Source organism: Colossoma macropomum, unplaced genomic scaffold (genome assembly GCF_904425465.1).
Source record: "Colossoma macropomum unplaced genomic scaffold, Colossoma_macropomum, whole genome shotgun sequence".
In the NCBI taxonomy this organism is placed as follows: Eukaryota; Metazoa; Chordata; class Actinopteri; order Characiformes; family Serrasalmidae; genus Colossoma; species Colossoma macropomum.
The window spans coordinates 45,317,737-45,341,610 of NW_023494789.1; the positions used below are offsets into that span (position 1 = coordinate 45,317,737).

General features: G+C 37.4%; 1 protein-coding gene across 1 annotated transcript in view; it reads left to right on the top strand.

The window, feature by feature from the left end:
* The first annotated feature begins 2,230 nt into the window (after positions 1–2,230).
* The window catches only part of LOC118807596 (artemin), a 28,268-nt gene continuing 6,624 nt past the window's right edge, over positions 2,231–23,874 (top strand). Inside the window, exons 1-2 of the mRNA XM_036569632.1 lie at positions 2,231–2,574; positions 15,646–15,716. Of these exons, the coding sequence (XP_036425525.1) occupies positions 2,505–2,574; positions 15,646–15,716 (141 nt within the window). The 5' untranslated portion in view covers positions 2,231–2,504. The remainder of the gene's footprint in view (positions 2,575–15,645; positions 15,717–23,874) is intronic.

The window sequence follows — 23,874 nt, forward strand, 5'->3', positions numbered from 1 at the left end:
CTGATCAAAGACTCCTTCTTTCTTCTGCATGTTGCTCTATGTAGCAATAGCAGTACATAAAGCTTCTCAAAATCCAAGCAAAATGAAAATGTTTTCTTTAAAAGTGTGTGTTTTTTTTTTTGGTAATTGTTATTTATTTATTTATTCATTAATTTGTTTATTTAGAAATGCATGCTTGTAAAACACACATTCTCAGATACAGCGCAAAAATCAATTCCCTTGATTTCTTTACAGGGCAGAACAGTCTCGGATTAAAAATGGTATAACTGAAAAACACTTTAAAATCATTTACTTGGGTTACTGTAATTATGAATAAAAAAGGAACTCCGGGCCTCTTCAGGTTTTGTCTAAGGGAAAGGAAAAATGCTGTTTTCAAAACTATTTGCACGCTATTGCACCCTGTGGTAAATAAAAATATTTCAAAGCCTTATGTCTTGTTCTGTGTACATTTTTCTCTGAATATCCTCTAAAGTACAAGGTTCTTTAGTAGTCCAAATATGAATCAATCAGATATGTTCTGGTCTTTTTCAGCTCTTGCTACACAAATGACAGCACAACGGTTGAGGATTATTAGCAGTATGGCCTTTCCAGCTTTGTATCCCATACGGTTTTGTACAACCATGAAAAAAAGTTCAGCAACATAAATTTTTTACCCTGTGAACTGTGAGTATTTTAGAATAATAAGCATAACATCATTTGCCTCTTAGCTAGACAGAGAGCATTCTAACTTCAGGTATCTCTCTACATGAATGGCAGGAAGTGATGACAAAGAAATACATCTTATCCTCAATATTAAAACAAGTGTGGAGCAATAAAATAGTTACAGATGAGTTACATTCAATTACATGCTTTCGGTTCTTTATCAGGTCTTTCCACAAGATGGAAGTAATAGCGCAACTACTGGAGAATACTGCTTCACTGCATTGGCAGTAAATTATATTAAGGCAATAATCCACTGAAGGCTGTATGTTACAGTAATTTTTGCAAGGTTAGCACACTGTGAAGCAAAAACTGAGTGTCTTATAGCTGTTATAGAATAGACACAGATTATGATAAAGCACCAAATGGTAAATAAATTGTTTATAGTCAATAAAAATCAGAATAATCTATTCTTCCGCCAAGAACTGACCACTGGCAAAATTTTAAGAAAGTTTCTTGTCCCTTAATTGCCGTTGCTATGCAAGTTTACAGCTCAGACTAATTAGTGGTATCTAGGTTTTCATGTTTAGTAAGGAGGAGGTTTTAGATATGGAAGCTATCCTTTCAGATGAGCTAATGCTAAAGCTAACGCTGGAGCTAGTCAGAGAGGGCTCGTCATCTTTTACACAAGGTATTCTGCAAACTTCACTGAAACATTATAAAAAAGGTATGTGTAAGATATTTATCTTCACACACATTTTTTTCTCAAATGTGAGCACTATACAGCCCTGTTTAGGCTGACTGATTTAGCTAGCTATTTAAATAGCGTTAACTGTCAGCAGCTAAGTTAAGGAAAGCTAGCTAACGCTAACTAATGAGCTAGCTAGCTAACTGAACCGTTATTTATCATTAGATATAATGTTAAATGGTTTGTAGCAAGTACAGTAACCCAGATTAAGTTTAATTTACCTTAGAGCCAGCAGTTCGTATGTTTATAGTTTAGACATTGAGCTGTAAGCTTGGTCTTCCACAAACCAAAACTTTTTCAGCTTCAGGAATGAAATAGAATATGCGATAGGATAGCGTGTCAGTCCTTATACATTCTTTAGTAGCACCTTCCCAACATGATTTAGAGACGATTGGGATTAGCTGAGAGCCGTGTCCATCATAATTGTGCAAACAGTCAGTTGGTTCAGGCTGTGATCGCCAAGCAGCACAACAGCTTTTAATCAGGTGGCGCATTAAGACAGGTTTCAGTCATATGTAATTGTTTCACGTCGAACGTTGCTCAGCCAATCACATTTCAGAACTCTCCGTTACCGTTAGAGTAACTCGTTCGCCAGTGGAAGATAATGAGAGGTACTTTTACTGTAGAAGAGCTCCGCGACAGAAACACTAACATATAATACTTTGGGAAAAACGTTGGAATGTTCCTTTAAAAGGCAGGTACTGTGACTCCGGCAGAAAAAAAAGTGTAGCTGCAGGTAAAAACCGCACATGGCGATATTTGATCCGGCTGCTTTAATTCCTGCGGCAGAGTAACAGCAGTGTAACCTGTAGGCTGGATCATGTGGGAGAGGCTGGAATCTGACACCTCGGGGCTTAAACACTCGCGTGCGTGTGCGCGCGGATGAGGGGACTTGATTTGTCCCAAAAGCTGCTGCGTTTAGTCTGTGCGCTGAGCGCAGGGGAATGAGTGGAGCGCGAGCGGTGGGACTGAGACTGGAGTCTGGAGGGAGTTCTGGAGGACGCAGTGGGGTCACAGTTTACCTCCGGAACTGGGATTAAACCGCCTGGGATTATGCCACTTCATTCCTGTATCACTCGGAGGAATCCTGCTTTAGTGTCTTTTCTGGACTGCTCGCATGTGCCAGTTCCTTCCTAACAGCGCTTTACTGCTCAAGTCCATGACCGGAGAGGCAGCAGGACAGAGAGGTACTGACCACAGCGCTTTTAGCTGGACTTTCTGATGATCTGTTTACTGCAGGAGCTTCAGATCTGATCATTTTGATCGTTGTAATGTCATGTATTATTATTATTATTATTATTATTATTATTAGTAGTAGTAGTAGTAGTAGTAGTAATAGTTGTTGTTCATGTCTTGATTATTATGCATAGAAATAATAATTATTATAATAGGAACAGTAATAAATATAATATGAACACCCAAGCAGTAGAAATAGCAGAAGTAACAGTAATAGATGTAGCTGCACTAGAATTAGTATTATTTATAGTAATAGTAGTAGTAGTAATAGTTCTAATACTAGCAATAATAGTAATAGTAGTAAAATAAGTGTTTCATCATAGGAATAATAGTACTAATATAAATACGAGCACTAAAACAGTAATAGCCATAATAGTAGTGACAGATGTAGTAGTAGTGTTAGTATTCATAGTAGCAGAAGTATTCATATTATTTTTATAGTAATAATAGTAGTAGTAGTAGCATTTGTAGTATTTGTAGATCCTGTTTAGTTGTACAGTTGAAAGCAGAGTCATATTTTGGTCTTCTTCTGGAGAGCCATGTGTTTTTTCCTTCAAATTAAACCCATTCAGCCTGTCCAGCTCAAGAAACAGGCAAATTAAAGACAGACTTTTTAAAATGGAATGAGGTTGTATGAAAACATATATGTGTAGTAGAATAGCTCATTATAATAGTTGGGCTTGTCTCAACTGCACAGTAAAATTCCCAGTACTAAATGAAAGCATACAGTTTTTAAGACAATATAGCTGATCACTAATAAAACACTGGTAGAATTAGTTCAGTACTGTAAAAGTTCATTTAACCCAGTAGGTGTTCATTTATTACTGGGGTTTTTGCACTCATGAGTGACTGGAGGTCTCCTGTTTGCTTTGCTGCAAATAGCTGTTGTTTTTAATGAGGCGACTGGCCACTAAGCACCTGTTACTGTTGCGACTGTCCATAGGACAGTTTGGTTACAGCTGATTCAAAAAAAAAAAAAGAAAAATACTATTAAAAAGTAAATTTGATTGATTTAACTTGTTTTAATAATGCCAAACAAAAAGCACAGACACAGCAGTTCACAGCAAAACCCCTTTGGATCCTTTTTTTTCAAACTGTTGTCAACCAAACCAAGCGCCCAGATAAAAAGACTGCCAAAAACATCCTACTACCTTACTTCATTCACTTTGTGTTTATGCTAAGTTTTGAAGAAGAAGAAAGCTAAAATGAGGTTTAACTGGGCTAAAATAAACTTTAGATTTTGATCAAAATGCGATTTGTCATGTATGAGATCTAATTTAAGCTGATTAAAATGCTCAGCCTTTCCTACTTACTGGTCAGTGCACTTTTGCCTGCACTTCTAAAGCCCAGCTGAAGCTGACAGTGGTGTTTCATGCTGAACTGTTCTGAGCTTAGAGCTCATCCATTTGCCAATACAAGGCGCTTTCGGGATTCATTTGTCTTCGGTTGCTTGGAACTGGAACAAATCAACCACCTTTCATTTCCGAAGTGAATTTGGTTGAGAATTTGTTGAGAAATAGAGCCTCAGGCTACTCGTGTGTACGTGCTCTTAACCTGGAAGAAATGTTTTCCACTTGGAACACCCTTCTAATTGAACGCACTTATGAATTCTTGTATAATAACCTGCTAACTGAACATAGTGGAAGAAAAGTAAATATGTGACTGATTTAAGTGTGTACTGTAGTCTTTATTCTAATGGCCTTTGCTAATAGTCTTTTTTCAAATGAATTTAATACCAGTTTGAAACTGGAACAGAGTGTATTTGGATAAAATAAGCTGAGATTCTTAAACGGAGCCTCAGGTTAGTAGGGTGTGTGCGTGCTGTTATCCTGGAGGACATGTTTTGTGTACAGGAGACTGTAAAACCTTTTTAATGAAATTCACTTTTTAAATAGTGGTCAGTAGACTGCAAACAGTGGTTAACTACATACTGCTATCATGTGTGTTGTAGTGATCAGTTTGGCTATGCATCTTGTAAAAAGCACTCATAAAAGACTTTCGCGGCATAATAGCATAAACATTACTAGCATAAATTAATTATTTGTTTAAAGTGGAATTCCACCAATTTTTAAAAATGTCTGTATAATTAAATCATTAACAGAGTGGCTTGATGTGAAATGCTCCATTCTAGAGAAATGTATAGAATCAGAATTGTTCAAAGTGAGGGTGATGGGAACCAGATGTCTGAAGTGTTTAATCCTTTTAAAAGTTGCATCACAGAAAGTCATTACACTAAATGGTTACAAATATTTTTGCCTGATTCCTGAGACATTGTTTTATAGTAGTTTTGTGATAAGATTGTGACCTAAAACGTATTTCTCAGACACATTAATGATGGAGAGATACATGCAGGGTATAAGGAAAAGTAGTCCCCAGTCATAGATTTACGACTGTTCTTCCATCATCAGCATCACATATAAAACCTCAGAAGACGTGTAGGTTCACTGCTTATTTTGGATAGTAAATAACATGGATAAATTTGCACTCTGGACATTGTGACCCCTGGTTCTTATCACTGTTCTTGTAAAGAAGTGTGTGTGCAGGTTCTCTGCAGTGCACCATTTCACATTAAACCTCTCCAAATAGCTTAATTTACATACCAACCACTGAGTTATATCAGAAATTTTGAAAATCCTCTTGAATAGTCTCACAAAAGCATATTCAATGGTAAGGTGATATTTAAATATCACAGTGAATATTAAAGGACATGCAATTCATTTGCATAAGCATTAACTGAATTGAATTACTGTTGATTTTTTGCCAGTGAATTCGGTAGTATAATGTAATGTTAATTCTGTCATACGCCCATGCTTTAACAGTAGGCCGCACGTTCACATCTTTTCTAAAGCAGCATTATTAGAATGAAGGCCGTAAATGTAGTATCAGTATTAGCTGATCTGTTTACAGGTTGCTGGGGGTGTTTTATGACGATGGGATAGACATCACAACAGGCAGAACATGTTCAAGTAATCTCAGATTGTTATTGAGACAACGATATAGCTGAGTCATATTCAGAACCATGGTGAGTCATAGCTTTACTCTTTCTGATTAACAGTGCTCATCGCCTTCATATGGTCAGGGTTGCCAGTAGGTGTGTAAAATGCATTGATGCATTGTGATGTATTGATCTGAAGGTAGCATCAAATTTGTAGTGTTAGAATTGATTATAACTGAATATAATAATCAGAAAGTTGTGTACACATGGATAAAGTGAAATTCTTGGGCTATTTTCTAATGTACAAGTTACAAAAAATGTTCTTTTGTCTATATTCCACTACTTTGCAAATAGTCTAGTCAAATTTGTGTTTTCAGAGTTTTTTTTTAAAAATAGTACACATCTAATTCTCAAACTGAGTTGCACCCTTAGTCCCCTGTCAGGGTGTGTTTAGGCAGTCCTTTTGTGGATCCTTTCTGTAATAATAGCACAGAAAAATAAAATAAAATAAATAAAAAAGGGTGATAGTAATAGTAATAGTGCTGAGTTGTGTCAGGTACCAGAAGATTTCATATGTGACTTATGCGTGCTTTGTAGGACTGTGCAGTATGACAATATTTATTGTTATCATGATGAAATACATCACGGTATGCTTTTCTGAGGGACCAGGGTATTCAGGGAAAGATTCTGAGCTAGCTGAACATGATAGGTGGCGGTTGTAGGAGAAGGAGATGATGAAAGATTATTTTGCCCTGCCTGCCAGTACAGAGTGATGTAATTAAAACTCAGATTTCTTTTAGAGGTGAACAAATGACATTACATTTTGATGAAAGACTATGAGAAAACAACAATTTTGCCTTTTAAATGATATGATGAATCTTGTTTAAAGGAGCAATATGTAAGATGACATAACCTGTTGAATTCATACTCCACCCTCCAAACAAATAGGGGGCAACATCTGAAAGCTCTGGTGGCCGTCTCCTTCTTCTTCACTCTTTGCTAAGTCGCTATTGCTAAATAGGCAATGTTAGAATTAACAGTTGTTTACTTACCAGTCTAGAAGAAACGTTGTGAGCTCAGCATCAACCGTCATCCTTTTACTTGCCAAGAGCTGTTGCCGGTGGCGGAATGCAATGCCAATGTTAACTCTTGTTCGATTTATGTCACTTTTTTTCTTTGCTGTTGAATGTGGTTTCTTGCTGGGAGCGGGTGGCGGTGGTGATAATGAGCTCATGCTACATTGACTAACTATTGCCTCTTGAGATACAAAGTGGTATTACAAGACAGGACAGATGAGGGCTAGCTGGTTAGCATGTTAACATCAGAAACTGTTATTTCTTCACATTATATTGATAATTGTAGTTAATTTTGGAATGTTTTAAACTAAAAATCTTACAAATTACCCCTTTAAAAGGAACACTGTTAATACTTTTATACCTTAAGATAGTTTAAATGTTAGATACTATTAAGTAAGGTATGTAAACCAAATGGAAATATTAAGTTTATTATAAAAATGACATGACAAACAGGCAAAAGGTTGCCATTGAGGATGTTGTATGGTTGCACTGGACAGTTAGGTAATGGTATGCTTAGCTAAAGTTGGAAAGGCTAAATGCTATATTTGAGTTAAATAAGATCTTTAGCTCGCTAAAGAGAGAGAACAACCATTTGATGCCACAACATACTAGTACAGGGATTTTATCTATTTTTAATAATAAATAAAGTACTCTGTTTAGTTTATGCAACATATTTCAACAGTGTTGGACATGTACACCATGCTGAGGCACACATATCTTAACAGTCAGGGTTCCCTTTAGTTTATTAACTAACAAGGTAAAAAAGGTCAGTTTTGGTTGACTTTAGAATTGATAACAGAATAATAAGCATTTAAAGTGGTTAAACAGGTACTGTAGTAGAGCATGCTCCTTTAGATGATCTATGTTTATGACATTGGCTTAGTTTACCCGTATGGTATGTATTTATGTGCTATATTTATTGCTGTAGACTTGCTATAAGCCCAGTATTACCACCTTAAAAGTACCGGACTAAGTCACACTGCCTTAAAAGCCATTAATGTAGGTGCTTGGCCCACTTTACTGGAAGAGTTAGAAAAAACGTATCTGTCTCTCCTATCAGCTCCTACCCACTCCTCCCTGAGGAGACTGATGGGAGAAAGGAAGCTGCCTGCCCAGCTTTTAAAGTGATAGTTTGGCAAAGAAAAATTAAAGTTCCCTCTTACTCCAAATGTAGTACATCAGCCAAGACATGTTTAGTGCTTGAACTTTGCTTTTTTAGTTTTGCACTGCGAGGCTAATGTAGCTAACCAGTAATACAAACTGATACCCCAGCAATTAGCAAATTAGCAAACTACTGCCTAAATCATTTCATGTGCATAAAATGAATCTATGTTTTTCTTTTTGTGTATGCTTTAAATTCTGTGGCATTTACTCACATATAATTCCATTCTTAAGTGAATGTTTGATGACTAGCAGTTGTAGGACGTGATGGCTCTTTCCCAAAGCCACAGAGTTATGCGTTGCAGTCAGTGTAAGACAGCCTGACCGCTGTATGTTTTACTGCAGTCCTCGCTAACGAATAGGCTAGCTTTATGCTAACAAGAAACACCTTTCTCAGGATCAGAGCAGGGCAGGAGCTGCTAGAGCTCTGAAAGGACCTGATGCTAATTGCTAAAGGAGGTATGTGGAGAAACTTAAACCCATATTTAAAGCTGTACTATGTAAGTTTTGTTGTTAAAGTTGAAGGAAGTAGCATTACTGAGTCAGGAGGAAAAAATACTCTAAAATATGGTGTTCATGTGCTGCTGTGAGTCACCATGTAAACCCTGAAATAATAATTTCAAAGTCAGAGACATGGGGTGGGATTTTGTGGGCATTTTCCAGACCGCATCATATGTCTTTACATACTAACGTCACATGTACTATCTCAGAAAGAAGATCTGGCTCAATGTTTAGCTCATTCATTTACATCCTCAAAAGACAAGTCCTTCACCAAGTTTTAATGGTGCTCTCTTTGAATTTTTCAGTGTGCTCGCAATCATCAGATTCATCCACTCAGTGAAGGGGTCCGAAGCACAGCAGATGTTACAGAAGTGTTTTATCACTTGTCACTTGCAATGACACATTTCCACCAGAGAGGTCTCCAAATCCATGTATCTACTCAGACTTGAATTGTACTTGTGTATTTACATTTATTTTAAAGTGGAGCTTTAAATAAAAATACTATCACTTCAGTGACATGATGACTCAAGTAAAAGTAGTTTAGCAAAACACAGTTCCAAAAGCTCTTGCTCAGTTTTACTCAGAACTGCAATGGGACTTTAACATCTGTCAGCACAATCTCACTGTCCAAAGAAAAACATGTCTCTCTATTTTTGTCTGTTTTTATTTTTCTGCATCATTTCAACACAGCAGCTGTCCTTTATGTTGTGTGAAAATTTCATGATGAGTGGATCAAATTGCTCGAGAATAGCTTGGAATAAAACCTCCTTACATTAACTTTACTTTAAAAGTAAAGAACGTTTTTGCTTTTTGCTTTAAAGTTACTGTTTTGGAGATACTTGGTTTTCTTTGGATGGCAGTGATATAGGAATTAAAGTTTGTTTGGCATTATACTTTTTTTTTGATCCTTTTGATTTAAAATAAAATGCTAAAAGTGTGAGCAACAGAAGAGCAACCCAGGGGCTGAATCAACACAACAGAACAAAATTAAACCCAAAAGGAATGAAACAAATTAGACTAAATTATTTGAGTATAAGTAAAAGTACCATTTGAAAATATTCTGAACTACAAATCCTACAAAATCTAAAACAAAATTTATAACTTTATAAAAGAACTTAGTCATCCTAAACATTCTGTTAGTGTAATATAAAACTTGAAATTTCTAGAATTTCTCTTGTTCCATTCTGTGCTCAAAAGGGGATACTGACACATTTTCAAGACAAATTATGCGTTATGAAGTTTTTTGACAGTGTAATTCTGTTTAGTGCTTCATTTATGAGCTCCATAGCTTATGCCTTGACCCTTAACTTGACCTTTCCTTTTTAAGAACTCCATATAGTCACTTTCATCATTCACTGCACGCAAAGCAGCTGTCCTGAATATCAGATACTCTGGTTGTTGGGTTAAGTTTTACCAGATTCCAGTTTAACCTAAATGATCTGGTCTTGGTGTGGCAATTAATGTTAAGGCTGTTTTAATCATGTGTCTACATTTGTGTTCCCTGATATTCATCAGTATTTTCCATGGTCCCAAAATACTCAATTCAACGAATGGAAGTCTTGATAGCTGGCTGATAAGTTGAATCAGCTGTTAGAGAAAAACTGCTAAGTTGCGAATGCGGTGTAGATCAGAATCAGAAATTTGGGAGAAAAAGTCCATGTGTTTATGCTTAAGGAAAAATATCAGATAATTATCAGTTTGGTGGAAAAAAAGAAAAAGGTTTTGGCCGCCTGTTTAAATATAGCCAAATAGACAGTGAAATGTTGAGTGGTCCTAATAACGGCTATTATTCATCAATGTCTTAAATAGTGCCACATGTGGACATGCATGTGGAGAGTAGCAGAAATTCATTAGCTTTCTGAGCAAGAGCAGCTGCTGGGGGCTTTGGACTGAAAAAGCTAGCTTCATATTGCTCAAAAGGCATAAGGTTAGCAGCTATAGCAGCATGCATTTAGTCCACTAGTTACAAACACAGCTCTAAAGAATGTTCTGGAATTGCAGCGGAGTAAACACACACAACTGCAGCAGAATGCATCTCTCTCTCAGTGTATGAGCGCTGTAGGAGTGTGTGTGCTCTCTTCCTCTCATCTGTCTAACTGACAGGGACCACAAAGTCTGCAGAGACACTCATTCCTACAAAAGTGCATGATTATTTATTCACATACTCAATAAATAGTCTTTATTATCACTTTTACATGAATTTGATCCTCTGTATCTAAAGACGGTTTCATTCGCTATATCAGAATAGGCATTGCAAATAGAAGTGTGTGTGTATATATGTGTGTGTAAGAGAGAGAGAGATGGACGTTGATGAATGTGTGTTGCACTCCTCCAGAGAAAGAGCTGAACATCTGGTCTTGTGTTGTCACACTAATGCAGAAGTTCCTCCTCAGTAAGGAATCCAAACAGAGGCCCTTCATTTGTAAAAGGCCTGCACTCTGCACAGAAGTTCATCTTTCTCTGGATTCGAGGAATTCAGCAGGAATAGATACTTGTAATAGATTTGCCCTCTAAACCTACATAAACATCAAAGACAGAGACATATGTGTCTCTGTACACGCATACAGCATATACATATGTGTACATAGATATATTTCTCTCTGTCTGTGATGTTTGTGTAGGCTTAGAAGGCAAATACATCTAATTCTGACCACAGAGCTGCTCTTGGTGGACCAAACTTGCAGTGTCAGTGATATGTGTAAAAGCCCCAGCAACTCCACTTTGCCAAGAACTTGAATAATGTCTAGTCAGCAATGGTCCTACGGTGGTCTGTTTCTGTTGATGAATGGGGTCGAGGTAGATGTAGGTACAAGATAGATGAACCTTATAAACCAATTCAGCGTATATGGACCATTCTACCAATACTTCAAACTGCAGGCCCACACTAAAATTAGAGAAGTATTCAGACTTTAGATATTTCAGATTATGTTATGATCCACTTAAACCCAAGGAATTAATTGAGATAGAAATAAGATAAATAGAAAATATTTTCTATTGGCAGGTAGCTGCACCAAAACTACCAAAAACAAAGCGTTTTAGTCCATAGGCGGAGCTTTATTTCACCCACACCCCTGCATTTTTAGAGCAGGAAGTGTGACTGCATGCCTGTTCCTCATGGCCACATGGTGAGCAGTTAGATCTCATTGTTGTGAAAAAAAGTGTCCCAAAATCTGAAAATCAGTGTGTAACTGTTACTAATGAAACACATATGTTCTGCAATTAAGAAAACTTTTTTGTGTTTTAGTGAAAATATTATGATTTTATGTATGTAATACTGTTCAAAGCTGTGCTTTCTAGTCATGTAAAATTGTCACTACCGCGACAGTCACTACTGAAACATTTGGTCAAATTTAGGTAGTGTTCTGATTGTTTTGTTAGTGACAAAATGGAGTGTTCATTTTTTTTAATTTTACTAGATCAACTACTTCCTGTTGTCCGACTACAAGCCAAAACAAATAATACATACATAATGTTAACACCACAGAAAATAAAACATATCTTTATTTTTAAGCTTTTTCTCTTCATCTTCTCTTTTTCCTCTCTGTATTTTGGCTTGAGATATGTATGTTCATTTTTGAGACATGGTAAACCAGTTGCACTTTTCCCCTCACTAGAGCATCTTAGACAACATTCAGTTACACAGTAGTAACTCAGAAGTTCCAGGAGGCCCTAAGCAGCTTTTTATGTCACTTAGGTAGAGCCAGCACTGACCTCATTCACCAGTGGAAACAGGCCACCATAGGTCCACTGGTGACATTATTTGCGTGGTGGATCAATCTCAGCACAACAGTGACACTGATATGGTAGTGGCAGGTTAGTGTGTGTTGCACTGGCTTATGTTTTAGATACATCAGTGTTTTTGAACCTTTTTAACACTGTGTACCATTACTGGCTATCTTATTAGACACACCTACCTTGTAGATCCATCTTGCTGGTGTAAAGTTAGAGACTGCAACCTATCTATTCATGCACAACTTGCACTAGGTTAGTTCCAGATGTGGCAGATTAGGGTTGGAGACTCTGCAGGACAGCAATCTCCAGGACCAGGGTTGGTGACCACTGGAATAGATGATGACAGACCAAAGTGATTGGCGTGATTGGCTTCACTCTCTCTGGGTGGGTTGGATAGCCCCCCCTAATTGCTCAGTAGGATGCTACCTAGTGTGGGCATCTGGGAGAAAATTGGGGAAAAATACAAAATATAAAAACGTCACCTCTATGATAAAGCTAGTTTCTGGGGATTTTTAACAGAATGTTAACACTGAATTAATACTGTTGCACATGAACATTTTTTGGCCATTCTAGATAAAACATGGCCATTTGAGGCTTGAAAAAGACATTCTGTGTTGTATATTTGAAGCTTGTAATCCACAATAGCATGTATTTAAGTCTGTATGTAGTAGTTTTACATTGACTCTTTCAATAAAGAGCACTAGCATAGAGCTGCCAATGTTTTCCATTTCTAACATCTGACTGAAACCTAGTTAGGGTATAACTTGTATTCATAGTCAGTGACATTTTTCCTAACTTAAATAGGTCCCACCAACCAGAATGTGATTGGCTGATTCCATTGTCAGTTCCTCTTATTTGGTACTTAATCTAATGTGCAAGGCCTTCTGTCCAGCTCCTGAAGGCCTAACCAGTGGTAGAACTAACTTGGCTGTATCTACCTAGATACCATGAGGGGAAAAACCTGATTGGATAATTTTATGTTGGGTGTTTTAAAATGTTAACCTTTTTGTTTCCAAAAGTGGCATCACTACATTACCTGCAGAACTTTAATGTAACATTCATTTTTTTGTTGTCAAAAATTGTTAAGCCTTTTCTTAAGTCCTAGAACACCCTGATACCCTATAATTGTAAAGCTACACCTGTATAAATGGCCAATGTGTATTTTATGTATTTCATGTACTTTGGTTATTTTGTACACTCCTTGTAGGTTTACTCTGCCAATAAACCTACAAGGAGTGTACAAAATAACCAAAGTACATGAAATAGGATTCAAGGACTGAAGCTGTGTGATGTTTATACTCGATACTGTGTGATGCGCCTGTGATGTTTATGTTTAGTAGTCTAATCTAATTAAGGCCATCTGCATGTAAAAAACACCATATGCTGGTGGCAGACATATAAAAATGAAAGGGAGACAGAGCTATGCTTCATTCTTCCTTCTCTATTGTGCTAAGCTGAGCTGTAACATGAACTTAATGATCAGGCTTTTGTTTAAACTTCACCAACACAATTTGTGCTTTTCTTTTTTCTCCCTATCTATTTAAAGATACTAAGCTGGACTTTTTTGGTAATTTCTTGAAGCCACAGTTTTCCATTGTGTGTGCGTACTGTTCTTTTTACAGTTTCAAGCATTCAGTGTTTGCATGCGCTGACCAATAATGATTATATAAAAATTATAAGATTATGTTTTATAGTCACATTTGACATGAAATATTGTATTTAGGAACAAAAATAATGGCGAAAAAACCTTCAGAATCACCTTTTATCCTGTGTTGTCTTAATGTTTTGACAGATCTTCTTACAGAATGACAGGATTAGATGTACTCTGACATTCTTTGACATTGTTAAACAAAACATGATTAATCATGTTAGTTAATCATCTGGCGTTTACTTCCTTTGAGTTATGTTAACTGTTCAGGAATGATACTAAGATCGCTGTCTTTTCCCGTCGCGCTGGTAGTATTTTGTGGTTGTAATTGTATTATCCCAGTTGACATGTCAGTAACAGGGTTTAGATTACAGTCAGCTAGCTGTGTGTTTTGTAATGGGACGCCGCTCTGCTAACCTTTGTGCTGGAGCCCGTGAAAAGCAGCCAAACTCTGAGCTACTGTGTCAAGACTGGTGGAACTGCTGTATTTTTAGAAACACAGTGCAATAAAGAAGGATATTTAAAGCTTGAGATAGATCACCTCACTGTGTCTGATGATTTATATTGCTATTTATGTCACCTCCTTTGTGGATCAGCCACATTTTATAGCAGCTTTCATCAGATCTATGAAGATTTCACACAATGCAGAGCTGTCATAACAAAACGTGTCTCTAAAATGATAACCTCACCAGAGAAGCAAAAAAAATTTTTTTAGAAAACTGAAAAATAAGTGCTTAATGTAATATGGGAACATTATTAAAGTTTCAAACCCTACCATTCACTCTGCAATTCAGACAGTCCATATTTAGAAACGAAGCTGCAACTCAGCCTACAGCAGTTTAGCCCCGCCCACCTATGTTGAAGTTACAAGGAGTGTTTCAGCCTGGACTACTTTTTGAATGAGGCACAGTACAGGGTAGCCAATCAGAACAGATATCATTTACATAGATCAGTATTAAAGGCACAGTAACAAAAACAGCTTGTTTAAATATGTTGGTGTTGAAAATACTGTTGTTTCGTGCCTCATAGCGGTTTGCAAATGATGGTGGCCTTCAGCCATGGAAATCTTGTCATGGCGACAACATTAGCGGTGAAAATGGGTGATTATCAGAGAACAGCTGTAGCACGATGATGCCTGAATTAAGGTAAATTAAAAGACATGAGGAGGCTCTACAATTTTAATTTTTTTGTTTTATAATATCGGGTGATACTGGATTCCAATGACGGGATGTTCAGCATTCATGACTTGCAAAAAAATCAACGTTCAATTTATTCCACCAGTGCAGCTGACGACACAAGTTGGGAAAATTGAACACTTGACGAAACTTTCCACTTATCGCTGTGGTCAGTGGAAAGTTGCCGCTGGCAGTGGCAGAATTTTCCATCGCTGCTACCTTTGAAAACAATGGAATATCTGGCCATTAACCATCCACCACCAATCTTAGGGATACACGCAGCATTAGCGATAAAGAGAGATTTGAAAATGGTGATGTACAAATTACTTACGCCTGTTTTTGATACATAAAGCTTTTTAAAGGATGTTTATATGAAAAAATTCACACACTCACACACTCACTCATTCACTCACTTCTTCACTCATTTCTTTACTTATTCCTTTGCTCACACACTGACTCCTTCACTCACTTCTTCATTCACTCATTCATTCACTTCTTTCCTCACTCCTTTACTCACTCACTTCTACCTTTAAATCACCCCCCACTCATTTGTCCACTCCTATATAGAAATGCTGAATTGTTAAACTGGTATGATGGATATGGATACGAAACTGCTGTAAAGGAAATTATGGTTGCCTCCATCCTCAATGTTTGTACCTCTGTTTTTTTTAGTTATTATAAATTAGTTTACAACATAATAAGCTGTATTTTGCATATTTAAATTGCTTGGTACACTTCCTTATGTGTGTAGGTAACAGATTAAAATAGCTGAAAACAGCACTGTTGTGTTTCAGATGGAAAGGGGTGGAGAAATCAAGAGCATCGAACTGCAGCATCTACCCACAGTCACCTGAGCTACTGGAAGGTGAGAAATTCAGCATGCTGCATTCACACACCCACCCACACACATGAACACAATGTGGGTTAAACATTGCGGGGGTAAAAAAAACATACAAAAACCCCCAAAACAATGAAACAGACAATGAACCAGGTATACCACACTAAATAATGCTAAGCAAATTCATTAGTACAGTGACTTTTTTGTTCAGCATTTTGCATAACTGAGCAGGGCCAATCAGCTTCATTGTGGTTCAGGCTTGTGATTTCCCAATAATAAAGCAAAACGTTTGACAGCTGTGCCTCTTCTAAATTTCTTTTTAATGAAACATTCAGTTGGTCGGTGTTCTAGAAGTACTGATGAGATCCACGACACACTCAATATCATATCATCATATCACCCACCTCTATTGGAGCTTTAGGCCAGAAACACACGAGTACGCAAACGCAGACGTTTTGAGCTGTGCAGACAGGGATGAATAGAGCTAAATTGTTTAAAATGAAAAATGAAACATGTTTTGGATCATTTGTGTGGGACATTCTTTTAATTTTGGAAAGTAGAAGGATGTGTTTCACTAAATAAATCAAAGACAACTTATCTGTATCTTTCCATTTTTCTATAGCAAACATGTTATGGGCAGTGGGACGCTAACATTACTGCTACTGAGTGCAAATTTTTTGGCAAGGTGCTCAGCTCATTGGCTGTGTAAAGAAGTTTGCTTGCATGCATTGATGTCATGAATGTACACAAGGCACCATTATAAAGTCATTTAACTTTAGTTCAAAAGTGGTCAAATATGTAACAGCAATGTTGAAACATTTTATGCTATTAGGTGTTCAGAAAATTTGTGCTTTTTTCTAAATAAAAATGATTTACAAACTATAATTTTGCACAAAAGTTCCTTAGCAACCCATTGCTCTAGCGTCTTTTCAAACCCTGAAAAACAGCCCCAGACCATTATCTCTCCTCCACCAAACTTATTGGCGCTAAGCATTTTGGTAATTCGCGTTCTCCTGGCATCCACCAATCCAGATTGGTCTGTCAGACTGTCAGATAGTGAAGCATGGTTCATAACTCCAGAGAACATGTTTCCACTGCTTCAAAGTCTAATGGTGGCTTGCATGGTGGACAGTTCTTAGTAATGTCTTTCACACAGAACGTGGTCTGCGCTGTGCTCACTGTTTACATCAGCGCAAGCACACCACTTGCTGTATGTGCAGTACTTAAGGGTTGAGCGCGAATGTGAGCGCCGCTTTCTGATAAAACTAACCTTTTATCCATGTTGTTGGGAACTACCAGACACACAGCTCTCCTATTGGCCCATTCTGAAACGTCCTTGCCCCCTTGAGTACAGAATGTTTTAACCACCACAGATAATGTAAGACCGCATGTCTAGTTTGTACAAGAAGACCAATGTTTCGGCGGGGGGTTGGCAGGGCATTAGCAGGGCGATTGTCACTTCAATTTAGTGCGTTTCTAGCCTTAGTCTTAGCTAGTCAAATGTTAGACATTTGTTTTCTTTTTATGTCCACTCAGTCCTGAAGTATCTCATTGAACCTGTATCAAGCTCCATCCTTCCTTATTTGGCATCATTCAAAGTAGGATTATAGTTCTCCTTATTTGTGTCATTGGATGGGCCATTGTAATTATAGTTAAAATTACTAAGGCAGGCATCAGGGACCCTGCAGCTGTACTGGAGGGAAAGTTTACAGTGTCCGGATCCAATTGGGTCAGCGGAGGTGGCCATGTTACTGGCTTTGCTGTGGCAAATAAGCCTCTTGTTTTTATTTCTTTTGAATCATGGGTCAATATTTTGAAATTATTCATAATTTATTGTGTTCCTGTTATCTGAGGGACCATATTAAAGGTTTGGCAGTTTTACCCACTATTGTGGCTTGGTGACCATCTATGCTTCACCCATGAATGTGTATATTCATAGAAACTTTTGCTAAACCTGTTAAGAAATTGTAGTTCAACTTTCTCAAATTTAGAATGTTTTAATAAATTTAGGTGATATTTATTTTGTACATGTGTGAGAGGTCATGCCATTGAGTTTTTTATTGTGTAAAAGGTTAGCATGATGGCTTATTTGTAAGTGTCATTTCTAACCGTAGTCATTTCCAATCCAATGCATCTTAGTGTTTAGATCGTCCTAACAGGTAAAGAGAGTGTTCAGTGTTATACTTGCTCTGCCGTTTAAGAATTAGCTTTGTACTAAGATGCTTTCAAGAAATACAGCTATGCTTATTTTCGATTAGCTATAATAAAACAGCTCTACAACAACATAGCCCTTAGTGTTACAAAGTGTCTGTAAACAAAGTATGTCAGCAACCTCACGACAGTTGCTACGAGAGAATGCTTTTATAGGTCATATCTGTAAGACAGTGGGTCTGTAAGTCTGTCTGTTCTCTGTCATGGGAAATGTACTCCAGGCTTTTGTTGGCAGTTGTAGGCCATTGTAAGCTTACTGAGTGTGTGTTTGAGTGATGCGTTTCCTCTCTCTGGTGCATCAGATCCTCCTGACCAGACGCTTCTCAGACACTCATTCAATGAACAACTCTGAAATATTTACTCAGAGGGGACACACACAGGTGTTGGGTGTTAGTTAAGTAATTAGAGAGGCAAAGGTGTTGTGACACTGGGTAACATCAGAGCTAGTCAGAGTAAAAACCTTCAGACGTACTGCATCTTTATTTAAATTCTTTAACAGCCACAGCGTCTAATATACAGACAATCTTGACACGCTGGACCCAACTGTGTGACTGTATTTACTGCATGTTTTTCATAATCTTAAAAAACATTGCGATTTAAAGGCATATATTTAAAATGAAATTCCACTGATTTTTCAAAATTTCTGTATAATGAAATGGTTAAGACAACAAAGTCATTCAGAATAGTTTAATGAGAAATGCCCTGTTTAAGAGAATTTTACAAAGTCAGAATTGTTCATAGTGGTGGTGTTAGGAACCAGATGTCTGAAGAGTTTAATGCTTCTTAAAGCTCCCTCACACAAAGGTATTACCTTGAAATGGTTACGAACACTCTGTCTGAGACATTGTTTCATGACAGTTTTAAGAAGATCTTGATCTAAAGCGATTTTTTATAAGGTAATTTTGTCCAAAGAAAACTTTTTATTCCAAATTCACCACTATATTGCCATCATCAATATTCTTTATAAAAACTCTGAAGACACGTGTAGGTTCATTGGTGATTGTGGATAGTAAATAAGATAGATATATTTGTGTTGTAGATAACCCCTGGTTCCTATCATTACCCCTGTAAAGAAGTGTGCTGGCTGGTAAGTTTCTCTACAATGAACCATTTCACATCAGATTACTCTGAATGACCTTTACTTCTCTGTGATTGAATTTTGCAGAATTAAAAAATCGGTGGAATTCCCCTTTAAATGCTTGAAACTCATTTCTAAGACAAATAGGAATGATTAAGTTGATGCAGTTCTATGCAGGTTTGTTTTGTTTTAATATATATATATATATATATATATATATATATATATATATATATATATATATATATATATATATATATATATATTAAATGCCCCCAACAAATTGTTGTTTCTGAACAAGTGCAATATGACCTTAGTCAGGATTTTGGAAAATCATTCCAGGTGGCTTGTCATGAAGCTGCTTAAGAAAATGCCAAGAGACTGCAAAGCTGCATCAAGACAAATGGCTGCTATTTTGATGAATCTAAAATAGTTTTAATATGGAATATAGTTCTATTTGTTTACCACTTTATAATTCACTGTATAATGCAATGGCCAAAATATATGAACACCTGACCATCACAGTTATATGAGCATGTTTGACATCCCTTTCCAAAACCATGGGTATTAATATGGAGTTGCTCCCCCTTTGCAGCTTACAGTGTGTTTCTGGGAATTTGTGCCCATTTAGTTTAAAGAGCATTTGTGAACTGTGAACTTGTTGCTGATGTTGTCCAGGAAGGCCTGGCTTGCAATCAGCGTTCTAATTTCAAAGGTGTTCAGCGGGGTTGAGGTCAGGGTGGAGTTCCTCCACACATCAAACATGTCAAACTTTGCTTTGTGTACAGGGGCACAGTCATGTTGGAACAGGAAAAGGCCTTCCCCAAACTGTTGCCACAGGTTGGAAGCATATAGTATTATTGTCTAAAATGTATACTTTAACATTAGCAATTAACAATGCCCTTCACTGTAACTAAGGGCCTGAGCCCAAACCCTGAAAAACAGCCCCAGACCATTATCCCTCCTCCACCAAACTTTTCTGTTGGCACCATGCATACCGATAGGTAGTGTTGTTCTGACATCATCCTCCGTAGACCGACAAATAGTGAAAAATAATTCATCGCTCCAAAGAATGCATTTCCACTACTCCAGAGTCCAGCAACAGCATACTTTATACCACACCAGCCGACACTTGGCATTGCACGTTGTAATTTTGGCTTATATGCAGCTGCTCAGCCATCAAAATCTATTTCATGAAGCCCCTTACACACAGTTCCTGTGCTGATGTTGCTTCCATGGGCAGTTTGGAACTACTGTAACAGAGGATATGTTTTTTTAGGTGGCATGTGGTTCAGCACTGGCGGCTTCGCTCTTTAATTTTACCACTTCATGCCTGAGCTGTGGTTGCTCCTAGACACTTCCATTTCCAACCCCTACTACTGCCATTGTTTGTGTAGAGAGATTGCCTGGCTATGTGCTTGATTTTATACACCTGTTAGCAATGAGTGTGGCTGAGACATGGATTAGGAGGGCCATATACTTTTGGCCATATAATGTACATATGCAATTTGTTCCAAAACATAAATATATATCTTAAATGCCCCCCAGCAAGTAGTTTGTTTTTGAACCAGTTTGGCGTGAGCATATGAGCATCTTCATTTGTCCTGTGGGAAAATTGTCGCTGGTGGCTCCTCATGAAGCAGCCTGAGAGAATTCAGAGAGTGTGCAAAGCCGTGTCATAGCAAAGGGGGGATATTTTGAAAAATCTAAAACAGAAGATAATTTTATTTGTTTCCACTTTATTATTCACTGAACAAAACCATGTGTTGTTACATAGTTTTAATTTTTACATTTTTCTACAAGCTAGCTAGCTAAATGAGCCTAGCTAGCCAGCGTTAGCTATTCCATTGTAGCTTTAACGCTAAGTTAAACAAAACAGCGATTTTGGTGCTTCCATTTTGCTTCACTTCAAAGAAAAATTGAGTAAGAATACAGTTTTATGTTTGAAATGATCTATATGGGTATTCCAGTTATTCCAAGGACCATATTCGCTTAACTAAGTGTTCGGGGACATGTTCAGTTAGCTCTTGTCGCGTTAAAATGTTAGCTAGCTAGCACAGTTAGCTAGCTTTTCCCAAAGCTGTTCTTTTCACAGTTCTGTGCAAGAATATCGTGATTCCACGTCCGTACAAACATTTCAGTTAAAAAACTCCTGTTACGTTATCCTAATAACAGCAGTTGTACCATAGCCCTCACGTCACCCTTTGTAATAACATGTAATGCTGATAGTGTGTGTACCCATCCAAATGTGTTTTATGCTGTGTAAACGTTCGTGTGACTAGCGGGTGTTTTCCCAAAATAATTAATTTTCAGTAATTTTCTATGTTTGGATATAGACGCCTTTTGTGTTATTTTGCAAACAAGCTCCTGCTGATGATACACTGTTAGCTGACGTAGTTATATTTGGTGAATTAGAAATGTAGGTAAAATCTGTTTTGGCAGTAGCCTACATTCACCATCTTCACTTTCTAAAATGTGGAAAATAGTGAAAACAAGGAAACTCTACTATGGGTGTGTCCAGATTTTTGACTGCTGCTGTGTAGATCTGCTTGAGAACAGTGAAGAAGATCCAGCTTCCTTTTGGTTGTTTACACAGATGTATATTATTTTAAAAATAGTGCAAGAACACGTCCGGTTAACCCCTTAAACTTAAAGAGTCTCTATGTTGGTCCACACATTCCTCTTTCTCATAACTGCATAACTTGCACATTAATTTCATAATTATTATTACTGAACAGTAGGTTTTAAGAATACTGCATAATCCTCCAGTTTATTGTTATGGCTCATTAGAACACATACACTATGTACAATAAGGTATAATATGCTGTCTGTACTCCGGATATGTAATTCATACAAGGATGTAGATGTCCTTTTCTCTGACATGTAAAGGCACAGTAATAGCAGTGTAGTTCAGTAGATTACCTGTGGTTTGGTGGGAGGTGTTCTTTTTTTGACAGGCTTTCTCCTACAGGCTACTCAAAAGCCATAACTGAGAACATTGTGTTTTACCTCTCTTCTATCCTTTCTTTAGCCTGTCTTCTTATCACTACCTGTAGCCTACTAACTGAGGAGTCACAGATAAGAGTATGGAACTGCTTTATGTTTGAAAGCTGCTGTCTGATAATGAGCTGATGAGTTGTATCAGGTGTTTTGAAACCAGGAAAAATATTTTTCCTGCTTATGCCTTTATCAATAAGTTGATTTCATCCAGTCTCCTAGTCTGATAATATCTCCCTAGTGGTATTATGACCATTGCCCTTTGTGAGCAGAACCCCTGACCTCTCAATCCACAGCCATGTTATTTTTCTCTTATTATTTAATTGTAAAGGTTTTGTATGTCATGTAGAGACAGAGCCAGCAGACACTTTCATCAGTACCAATGGTACCAAGGTATACAGTATCAGTCAAAATTTTAGACACACTTACTCATAGAAGGGTTTACTTCATTTTTAGCCTGCTATTTTACTCAGTTTAGAATAGTGGACATCAAACTATTAAATAACACATATGGAAATATTCAGTGACCATAAAAAATTATGTGGACACCCTCTTAGTCACTGATAATTATTATTATAACTTCAGTGGCCTCCACAGAGCCTTGACATTAGCCCAGAAGAGTGGAGGCTGTTACTGCTGCAAAGGGGGTTAATTTCATTTTATTGCACATGGAACATACACACACATATATACATATACAGTATGTCGCTGTTGTTGGAAGAAAACTTTGTATCTCCAAAATGACAACTTTACAGGAAAAGGAAAAAACCTACTTTACTTTTAATGTAAGTCAATGGAACCAGACTTTTTCCAAGTCATTTTGGGCTGTTTCTTTTGGTCCAATCGCCATGAAATTTGTACACAGTCTAAAGGGCAACAGACATATTCAAATTATGTCAAAAAGTGAAAAATGACGACAATGGAGATAGAAGGTTTTCTTCCGACAACAGCGGTATATATATATATATATATATATATATATATATATATATATATATATATATATACAAATGAACTTAATGTAGTTATGTTATAACTGAAGTTTTGGGGGAAGAGCATGCCTGAAACCTCTTCTCTTCCAATCTAATGCCCTGTAAATTCACATCCTCACCTTCCGTTCTTGTGACGAAGTGTTCGCAGTCCCCACTGCCACCCAATCTCCTTCCTGTTCCTCAGTGTTGCATCAGTCCTGCTACAGCTATGAGGGGGGATCTGGCCTTCTAGCTACAGGCAGTAGCTGCCCAGAACTCCAGCCCAAGTTCTCAGAGTTCTTCCCCTCCCTCAAGCAGTCTTCCCTCATACTACCACCACATGTTGAAGGCATGGTCTGAACTCACAAATGACATTATGCTGCCTGTTAGGGTGAAAAACACGCTCAAATACAAATTCTGGGAAAGGTCATTGTTTAGCCTGCTTCACCCACAATCGGCCAGCTGCTGTCTTTGGTAGTCTTAACTAAATACAGGTGCAGCACTGGTCTGCCTCAGGGTGGCACTGCAGCAAATTGGCCTGGGATGCCTCTGAAAAACTTTACATCATGCCGTAGCATATTTGTAAACCTGAAAACTAGGCCATTTCCCCAAGAGACTGGTGGAAAGACTGATACTCTTTCCTCAAATTGAAGACAAAAGAGGAGATTTGTAAGATCTCAATTAATGTGTGGAAAACTGCATTACCAAATTAGAAAAGAGCATTTCCATGTCTTGGTAAGAACTGTTCAAGCAGTTAAGCATGTCTAAACCTTTAACTTCTTTTGGCTTCTTGATGAAGGGTGTAGAGTGCAGCAGGAAGAGAAAGGGTGGAATTAAGTTATTTTGGAAATAAGAGTTTGAGGTGGGAGTAGCGAGGCGAGTGATTTTCTGGTTTTTAAAATGAGCATGATCATTCATGTATGTGATT